General features: G+C 40.1%; 1 protein-coding gene across 1 annotated transcript; it reads left to right on the forward strand.

Annotated features, from left to right (window-relative positions):
- Positions 1-3,286: 3,286 nt before the first annotated feature.
- On the forward strand, positions 3,287-9,757 carry LOC106936648 (iroquois-class homeodomain protein irx-4-A-like). Its single transcript, XM_015017781.1, has 6 exons — positions 3,287-4,120; positions 5,176-5,337; positions 5,458-5,567; positions 5,841-5,997; positions 7,091-7,244; positions 7,333-9,757. The coding sequence occupies exons 1-6, from the start codon at positions 4,076-4,078 to the stop codon at positions 7,866-7,868; spliced, it is 1,164 nt and encodes a 387-aa protein (XP_014873267.1). The 5' UTR covers positions 3,287-4,075; the 3' UTR covers positions 7,869-9,757.
- Positions 9,758-10,141: the final 384 nt, after the last annotated feature.

Consider the following 10,141-nt stretch of genomic DNA (forward strand, 5'->3'; position numbering starts at 1 on the left):
TCCGGCCTCACTCTGGGTGCACTGGGAATATTTTTGTCCTTTTACCTCTCCACATCCCCTCGCTCCATTTCAGATCCCCCCGGCTCTTAACGATTTCTTCGGCTCCCCAAGTTTGTCTCTTTTTACGTGCGTCCTTTTCCCTTCATCCACTTTTTAACTTCGGAGCCTTGCACGAAAAGCTACTTACTGAACTCTCCTTTGTTTTCATAGTTGTTCTGTTTCTCTGTAACTCCTCGACAATTCTTGTTAGTGCCTCAACAAGTGGAAGTATATTGAAGCCAAGTGTTGACTTGTCTTCCCATCCTAAGTTTCTGCCTTTCTAGAACTTGAAAACAGAAAGTTTATTGAAAACAGAAAGTCATTAGATAAATTATCCTTTTCTGTCTCCTTGTGATATTAGAGGGAAATTTGAATCAAGTGCCATAAACAAAATGCATTTGACTACAAGAAAAATACATTTTCTTGATCATTTGGAAGGTAATAAGGAGCTTGATCGTCTTTTCACATCACATCATAGTGGTGAGTTGAAAGCTCCAATATCTTCCACCCTTGAGTTCTCCGTTTTCAACCTACCACTATGATGTGATATGAAAAGACTGATCAAGCTGCTAAAGCTAGTAAGTCCTGTGTGTTGTTAGATTTTCAAAAGTTAGTGACACAAATTCACCTACATCCAATGTGCATGGAATGCACATTGGATCTGGAGATCTGGAGCGTTGAAGATATGGAGCGTTGAAGATTCTTGAAAGACTGAGGAACCATCATTATTAGCAGACCGACATGTTTTGGCTTGTGCCATTCATCGGGGTCATTGCAAAACTCCAGAAAGTTTGTGTTTAAGTAAAAAAAAAGAGACCATCACGCATTCACCAAAAATTTGTCTGAGGCATCAGCATTCATGGGGACGATGCTTGCTGACTGAACCTGAGCCTAAACAGGATCTGGGCTAAACCACGTCAAAGTTAAAGGGGAAGTATCTAGAAGACAAGGTTAAAGTACACATGGCTATAACAAGAACTCTATATTAATATTTTAACTGGTTGGCAAAGATTAAAAAACAAAACAAAAACAAACTGAAAACAGCAGTATTTAGCTTTAGTTTTGAAGGTAGTTTTAGAAAAATATACATTAGAACATCTAACCAGAGAAACTCATTAATAGACAGATCTTTGTTTAATATTCAGTTAAACTTAGAAGATTACATACAGTGTCCTAACATTTTGTTGTGGCTTTAATATGCTTAGTTTAATTTCCTTTCCTATGAAAAGCCCAAATTTCTCCCACTGAAGAGTCTTCAGCGCTCCATCTAGTTCTCTCTAGAGATAGTCAGCTTAACTGTGTTTCCTTGAAATCTCTAACATTTTCTAAGAAGAACGCTCCAGATGGGGGTTTTTATATCATTGGTGCACAGACATTTGCCTTGGCTTATGATTCTCAGAACTCTGAACAACAGTTTTTACTCAGGGTTGCTTTGGAGAGTCACCTTTGAGCCCATTTTAACCACACTTACAGAAATAATCCTACCACCTCCTGTAGTAGTAGGAAGCCACAGGAGTTTGGATTGCCTGAGTCTTGCATTGGAAGTAAAGAGATAAAAAAAATTTCCCACCATAAAATATTACAGATCTTCAGGAAGTTACTCCATCTCCAACTGGTAAAAAGGTTCCTTTTATAAAAACAGAATCAACATATTTTAATGTTTCATTGAAATGTCACCAGTTATGACCCTCCATAACTGGTAACGTCTTCTGAGGCTTTTCGTCACAACAAGAAAGTGATGATTGCTGCCTCCAGGTCAGCGGTCAGTCTCTTCCTCTATGAAGGAATTCAAGAATGTTGGTGCCTTATAACCAAAATTATGGCAGGATGAAGTAGGAGATGGGTAGATGTGGTTCATGTCTGCAGTCATGTGGCTCATGTTCAGATCTGACCTGGCGAAGAAAGACCTGGGGCAAAATACGCTTTCTTTACAAATCTATCTAGATTCTAATTTCCTCCTTGAGCCCATCAATTGGGAGGATGGGCTCAAGTACTGAAATAGGCTGAGATGTGTTCCATCAAAGACCTAAAGTTCCCTTTTAGCCTGCGATTGCCTAAGGACTCTCCAGAATGAGGTAAAGTGTTTCTGTAAAATATTTAGGTTTTCACAGCAACCGATCTCATAAGTGGAATGGGTTGATTGTTCTGAACTTTTACCGAGTTAAAGTGGGATAGTATAATGTTATTCCCTCATCACAGAGCGCCCCTCTCCCACTCAGCTCCTTCAGACTAGCTAGCAGCAATTAGCAAACACCATGTCTGTTGAGCTCATATGAACTTCTTCTCAGTGCAACGCTCCTAAGAAAGGCTATAAACGGCATCATGGACAAACATTGTGATGACATTCTAAACGCAAAGTGTTAGAGCAGAAGCTTCTTAAAGAGTCACAAATTTCAAGGCGTCGGATTGCAAAATCAAATTTCTTTTGACCCTCTAATGGTCTTAAGAGACGGGGTTATTTGAAACCTACAAGCTTTTTATTCTGTGCATAAAAGGAGCTGGACTGACCCTGTGTGTGCAGTTTTTTTTCTTCTCTTGGCGAGTGGTTTTGGGTACTGACGGTGTGACAGGACAACCCGCCTCCCCCATTGCTTCCCGGCTGTCTGATCATCATTTGCCTAAACGTTGTACTAAAACTGTGGGAGGGTTAAGATATGTGTCATACTTACAGCATTTATACAACAGTTGAAGGTAACAGCTGCTTGATTGTTCTATAAAATGGCACTATATGCCTAGAAAATACATAATACTGCCCATTTAGAATATTTCTACATATTATAACCCATATAAACAGACTAGACACTGGGAATAACAGTTGGCTGCTACATCTCCACTATTTAAATAACTTTACAACTCCCCAAAATTACATTTTGTCTAGCAAAAAAAAAAAAAAGGAACCTTAATTACTGCTGCTTTGATTTAGTTTCTCACAACTTGCCTTTTTCCCTCTTATTTTATCCACAGGATAGCTCAATTACATATATATATTTTTTTTTTTTTACAGAATATAAACGTTGCATTTTAAATCTACCACTCTGCCCATTTATCTCCTCAATTCTCTAAGACCAAAAAGGCTGAAGAAACAACGTTCCCACTTCCTCCGCGCATCTTAAGACTTGGTTATTAAAAACATGACAAGCCATTCAGCTGCTAAAGGTGCTTACTCAAGGGAATGCGTGGACTGTTTATTGTTTGATTAATTTGCTCGGGGGAGACCTGAAGTCCCCCCTCCCCCCTTTCCACCGCCCCACTCATGAATATGTGGGTGACAGCGAGATTTCTCCGCGGTGACAAGTTATCTAAACTACAGAGGCAAAAACGATTATGCTAATATCAGGTTGTAGTCATCAATCATCCCGTGTCAATGTGGTGTCAACGCATCACCGTCCCTCTCCTCCGGAACGCTCCTCTGGCCACGCGAGGTTGTAAAATGTTTGTAGCGCGTGCAAGCATCGCAGCTGTGGGTGTTTGTTTGGAGAATTGATCACGCGCTCTTCGCGCCCTGGGGGGACTGGATCTGAGTGGATCTGCGCTGTCCTCTTGGATGGAGGGGCTGAAAGGAAGCTGGGAGGGAATTAATTGGGCGAGTTTCTTCGTCCTGATGGGAACACCGGGCTGACGTCAGAGGGAGACGCGCCTTAAAATCCAAAGAGCGCATCACAGGGAGACGCGTGCTTAGATCACACACATACACACACGCGCGCGCGCAAACCAAAGCCTGATGGTGGTAGGAGAGCAGGGAGGCTGTAGAAAGCTGCGGCAGCGGAGAGAGTAAAGCGGAGAAGTTGCTTCCTGAGGCGCGCAGGGATGACAGCTGCGCGTAAACGTCTGCGCGCCACGACTTGGATCAGAGCGTTGATGATTTTGTGATCTAAAAAAACAAACAAAAACAAAAAAAACAATAAAAACAAAACGGAACATAAGAGTGTCTCTGAATTAGTGTCCGTGGGAAAACAAGCTGCGGGTGGTACGGATGCTGTTGGACGTGGCCACGCGGTTTTCTTCCAGCTTTTGCGTTTTTTTCCTACTTTGAACCATGGCGTATTCTCAGCTGGGATATTCCTACTCCACCACACCACAGGTGAAGACTGCTCGGCAAAAAGTTATTTTGATTTAACTTTATTACTATGTTGATGGAGAAAAATGCGAAAAGCTCTTTTTGTTCGTTCATTTAAGTAAATAATGCTTGGTTTATATTTCAAAGATAAAACAGAGTTGTGCAGTAAATCCCTCTGTTCTCAGTTCACCGGAACTATTTTTGTTGTTTTGTTTTTACATCTGTATTCATTTTTTTTATTTCATTCTATCATTGTTACCTTTTCTGTTTTTTCTCATGTTTTACACATTCATTTGTTTATTTTACTGGCCTTTGGTTTGACTTTATATTAGTTTAAAATAACTGTTTTGTGTTTATATCTTAACCTTCACTGTCATGAATTTTCAGTTATTTGTTGGATTTACTAGTTTCCACGAGGCACTTTGAGTTTAATTTCTTGAATAATCAAAATGATAAAATTGCAATATTATTATTTTTGAATAAACTGTTAGATAGCTTCTCAAGGCTTTAGTTTATTTATTTATTCAGGCACTTTGAGTTTATATAGATGTTTAATAATTGTATGTATTTGTTTTATTGTTGTGATTAATGTAAATTTTATCTTAATTTAATTTAGTTTTTACTAGGTTCTTGTAGTTTTGACTTCATATATTGATTCGAAATGGGTTCCTTTACATCACTTATTGGTTTGTTTTTGTGATAAATCATCTGTATATAAATATTCAAAGGATTTAGTGCTTTACTTTTTACCAGGCAATTTTAGCTTGACATTATGTTGGTCATGTTTTATCTTTTTTTACTGTCGTAAAAATATATAGCTGTTTAAATGAAATGTAGATTTTTGATTTATGTATTTGTTTTCATTTTTTCAGTTACTTATATTCTTAATTTGAACGTTCTTACCTGGAAGCTCTCCTTAGAAGTTTTATGTTTAGCATCAGTTTGTTCATTTTGTCACTTGCTGCTGTTTGCATGTGAAAACTGTTGACATAACTGAAAACAAATTGATTGGTTATTAGAGGTTTATGCCATTATATTGAAACATTTGAATAAAATTACTGATGCCGATTTGTCCACAGTTTTTGATGACCTCTGGTTCTCCTGCATCCCACACGGGGCTGCGCTCCCCGGGCCACCAGCTTCCTCCTGGAAGCGGCATCGGGGTCTACGGCGGCGCTTACACAAAGAGCCACAGCTACTACAACACATGCGCCAGCGACGCCTCCTCTCTCTATTCCAGGGTGAGTGCCAGGCCTCACTTTGATGCTTTTAGCACTGATACAAATGGAAACCACTTTGCACAGGTCAGAAAAGAATGTAGGAAAATTGTATGTCTGATATTTAAACTTTAACACTTTTAGGGGCCGCTAGATCCCAAAGAAACTGCACCCATGCATTTGGGGACGTCTCAGAGCGCCGCCTATTATCCTTATGAATACACATTTGGTCAATATCCTTATGACAGATATGGGTAAGTTAACTCGTTCTCTCAGCTGAAAGACATTGAGATTTTAAACATTTACTTGGTAAAACAACTACTGTTTAATATATGATTATAATACACTATATTATTATCATATATAAACATTGCAAAACTGTCTGAATGTGGTCATGGACATGAAAACATTTGATTGCGGTAAATTTCAAGACTTTTTTTAGTGCTAAACAGAAAGAAAAAAAAACAAAAGAACATTTTTTACAACAACGTTCTCTCTGTTGCCCATGTCTGTTGTCGATGGTTCAGGTATTCCTGCTCGGACAGCTCCTCCCGCCGTAAGAACGCCACCAGGGAGACCACCAGCACCCTGAAGGCCTGGCTGCAGGAGCACCAGAAGAACCCGTACCCCACCAAGGGGGAGAAGATCATGCTGGCCATCATCACCAGGATGACCCTTACACAGGTGATGTTCAACATTTAATGGCTATTACATGAATACTTAAACATTAAACAATGAATCAGTTATCTATTTTTGTTTTACATATAATCTGAAGTCATCATCAGCCATTCCAGTCCAGGTTTGGCTGCCCCACGTATAGCATTTGTCACGTTTGTCCAAATCTAATGCTAAAAAAGAATAAGAAAATTCTCCTTTTTCATGTTTACACAGAGTTTCTGTTCTGTGTAGAATCAATTAGTTTGTGTAGTTTTGATCTATGCTGTAAAAATGCTAAAAAGCAGTCCAGATTCACTAAAAACAGAATTAGGCTTAGCACTAATGGTTAGCTTCAAAGTGATGCCAACTTTTAGCGTCTTTAGCGGCTAATGGATATCCTCACAGTGCTTATAAAATCATTCTCATCTCGTTTTCTCTCGTCACTGATGACTTTCTGTTCTCCATGATCCAAAATCCTGCCCTCTAAACAATTTAAAAGGTGGAGGTCACTTCAGCAAGAAATGTTGATACGTTGACAATCAACATAATCAGACATTTGGAAAGGAAGCAGACGTCTAAACTACTTGGAAAACTAACTTGGAAAGGAAAGACTTAGTTTAACAGCTTACAGTTACTTAACCAGGCAAAGTGTTATGCTGGCACAATCAGGACTTGGGCAGAGAAATACTGCAGTATATCACATCTCTTGACACCTATAATGGTAACGCTTCATTCATTTTTTTCTTAGCGCTCCACAATGAATTGAATGGAAGTTTGTGCAGTACTATGATTCCATGGACAACTTGGAAGCAATATTTGGTGGGCTACATCCTGTATGTACCATTGATTCAAACCCTGCCAATTGGATGGACGTTCCTAATCCTGTGTACTTACACAGGATTGGGCCAAGACGTTAAAGCTTAAGGGAAAATGGTGTACACATAAAAATGCTGGGAAAAGACGACGATAATACAGAAAATTTGGCAATGAATGTCTTCAACTCAATATTCATTGCTGTGTTATGTTTTCCGAATATCTTGCAGATATTTTCTACTTTTGGTGGTCTTTTATTATTCCCGTCATCTGGAACTCATTTTAAGTGCCTCTCTGTGTCCTTCAGGTGTCTACGTGGTTTGCCAACGCACGCAGGAGACTAAAAAAAGAGAATAAGGTGACATGGTCACCAAAAGCTTGTAAAACGTCTGATGAGAGAGGCTGTGATGAGGACAGCAGAGAAGCCGAGAAGCCGCTTGGAAGTAGCACACACCTTCACGGTAAGAAAGTCCAGAGCCAGTTGCTCATTTTTTCAATGCAATTGGCAATTACAATTTCACTGTTTCCTGAACCGATTGTCTTTTGCAGATCAACAATGTGGAGAACTGCAGAGTGACCTTGAAGACTTCGACATGGTGGAGTCAGATGCTTCTGAAAGTGACCCGAAGTCGCATGTTCTACCAGAGGGCGAAGAAGCAAACTCAAGCGCAGAACACCCACATGGACAAAGACTGTCTGCGGATTGCCCCAAACTAACACCAGTCAATCATCAAATCAGTTCCTTCTACATGAATCCAAACCTTCGAAGTCCCGACACAAAGCCCAAAATCTGGTCTATCGCCCACACTGCTGTTCCCCCAGAAGCTGGCTCCCCACCAGAATACCCCCCATGCATGCTATCATCGACCCGGTCCTCCTCTCCTGTTTACTCAACAAACATGGCGCTCACCAGTGTGGACAGGCAACAAGAGTCTCCAGTGGCCACACTGAGAGAGTGGGTGGACGGGGTGTTCCACGGTCCTCCGTTCCAGCAGCCCAAACCAGCGGAGGCGTGGAAAGGCCTCAACAACAGCGGGACGTCTGTTCAGTCCTTTGAACTCTTGCAGTCTACACCGTGTTTGTAGTCTATGAACAATGTAGCACAGGGACATATGGACTAAAAACAAAAGTCTACATTTTGCTTTTCATGGTGGAACGGAGGGACTGCACGTCAAACATCAAGTTCTCCAATGCAGGACTTGTTTCCTTGCAAAAAAAAAACAAAACAAAAAACTTCAGAGTCTTAAATGGGATTTGCCACCATACTGTAAGTCATAAAGAGCTTAATGGTAAAGAAATTATTTTAGCTCTAAAAAAAAAAAAAAAAAAAAGTCAGTAGAATTTTCCATGTAGCAGTGATGCAACCTGCAGCCATCCTTGTGTCTGTTTTATACTGTAAGGCTGGTCTGGTCCTAAAACACTCCTACACTTACCACCCAGAAAGAAATTCAAAGTTTTGCTTGATGAAAACTGATGATAAAGTATGAATTACATTTTGTAGTTTAGATATTAAAATGAGATTCTGTGAAGGTATCATCAGTAAAGTTCCCCTATGTGTATGTGTATTCAATGGATGCCTTTTTACTGCAAATCTGAGAAAAAGTGAAGAAATCCTCAGACTGGTCAAAGGTCAGACAGGGGTCTCAGCTCAAGCTGATCTTGTCCACTTAAAACGACTCAAATTTATAAAAAGTTATACTAGCATATGTTAGGAATCTACACATTTTCGCTTACTCAGCTTGTTTGTATTTAGCCGAATAGCATCACTGTTATTAAGCTAAAAGAATGGTGGTTAGGGCTGCTAGCTGTGTTAGCCAGCTTGATCAGTTCACTCTATGTTCTCCAAGAACGGAGCAAATTTTGGATTTCCGACCATCATTTGTGCGAGGTGTGTACGATATGCAACTTTAACAAAGCTAAAGTTACATTGATTAGCCCTGCTAGTTGTATCGATACATCAGCTGCGATTCATCAGTTTGCTCTAAATCCACCTGGAGTGGCAGAAATTTTTATAATTTGTAAATGGTCGTCGGGTTGGTCAGCAGCATCAAAGATGGTACATACCAAAAATTGTCCAAGCGACTCACAGCTAAGGGAAGGCTAGCAAGCTATTTACACAGACCCAGTCTTTAGTGATTTTAGAAATTTAAGCCAAACCAGCTTAGCTAACATCAATGCTAGCTAAGCCATCTTAGTTATCATTGATTACTTTAAGAATAGAACATTTTTAACAAACATTGCCTGCGTTACTATCCATAAATATGTTTCCAGAAGCTGCTCGATGTGTCAGTCTGCCTGACTGGCTTATCGTGACTCTGGGCAGATAATTTCCAAACTATTAAAAGCAAAGGAGAATACCATCTGCAATGTTACTGCATAAATGAAGAGATAACCTTGCAAATCCTAAATTTGCGGGGTTAGAGTGGATTGAGTCTAAGGTGGCGAGTCACATCGATAAGGCTGGTGGCGTCTGCTAGTTACACTAGCGGTGCACAGTACCATGAGCGGTGTTCAGTTTGGAAAAGTTGGTAATAGTTAAAGCCTAGACACACAATATATCCCCATTTAGGGTAACATTTTAATATTCAGTGATTTCAAATTGATAGCCTAATCTAAAATGGCTAGCAGTTAGGTCTTAATTTCTCTGAGATTTCTTTCACTTATCTCCAAACTTACATGCAACATCTATGACCTAAAGCTAAGGGAAATATTACTGCTATTTTAACTTCACAGAACATTTTCCTTTTTTTGAGAAAAGCTCCTTTGTAGGAAACAGTCAGTGAGTAGCACATGATCCTATTTTGAAAACATAATAATCCTCGACTCTTTTATAACTCGTAGGCTCTAATGTACTTCAGTGATCAGAGTCAAATCCTGTACAGTTTCCACTCATGAAATGAAAAACGCACGACTGTACACTTGCACCATGGCCTGCACATGCACTAAGTCACAATAATAAAAAGTGTATCCTGTAGCATGGCGGTGTTTTTGGTGTGTCCTGGCGTTATAATGAAATCCCTTTAGATGATATAAAGCCTTTTCTGGAGCTCAGGGATACACCTCTGAAGCCTTGGCTGAGTGTGTATGTGCGCCACAGAGTTTGTTTGTGTGTGTTTGGATGGCGTGGAATGGGGCGGTGTGAGAGTGGGTGTACGGTGGGGAGTGGGTGGTATTCAGCCGTGACTAATGGAAACACACAGAGGAGGGTGCTGCTAAATTGTTAAATCGATGCCACTTCCACCTCGGCTCCAGATATAGCTGCAATCAGCGATGCGTCTCTTTTCATTAGGCGCTTTTTGACTTTGTCAACCTTGGACAGCAGGAAGATCCCTCCCACAAATAGAAAAATAAAAAATAA

The sequence above is a fragment of the Poecilia latipinna genome, unplaced genomic scaffold, assembly GCF_001443285.1.
Source record: "Poecilia latipinna isolate Pla-1442-1.1 unplaced genomic scaffold, P_latipinna-1.0 Scaffold2188, whole genome shotgun sequence".
In the NCBI taxonomy this organism is placed as follows: Eukaryota; Metazoa; Chordata; class Actinopteri; order Cyprinodontiformes; family Poeciliidae; genus Poecilia; species Poecilia latipinna.

Coding starts and splice junctions, on each gene's coding strand:
- LOC106936648 (XM_015017781.1), top strand. CDS start 4,076: ATGGCGTATTCTCAGCTGGGATATTCCTACTCCACCACACCACAG. Junction 5,338..5,457: donor CCTCCTCTCTCTATTCCAGG/GTGAGTGCCAGG, acceptor TAACACTTTTAG/GGGCCGCTAGATCCCAAAGA. Junction 7,245..7,332: donor AAGTAGCACACACCTTCACG/GTAAGAAAGTCC, acceptor TGTCTTTTGCAG/ATCAACAATGTGGAGAACTG.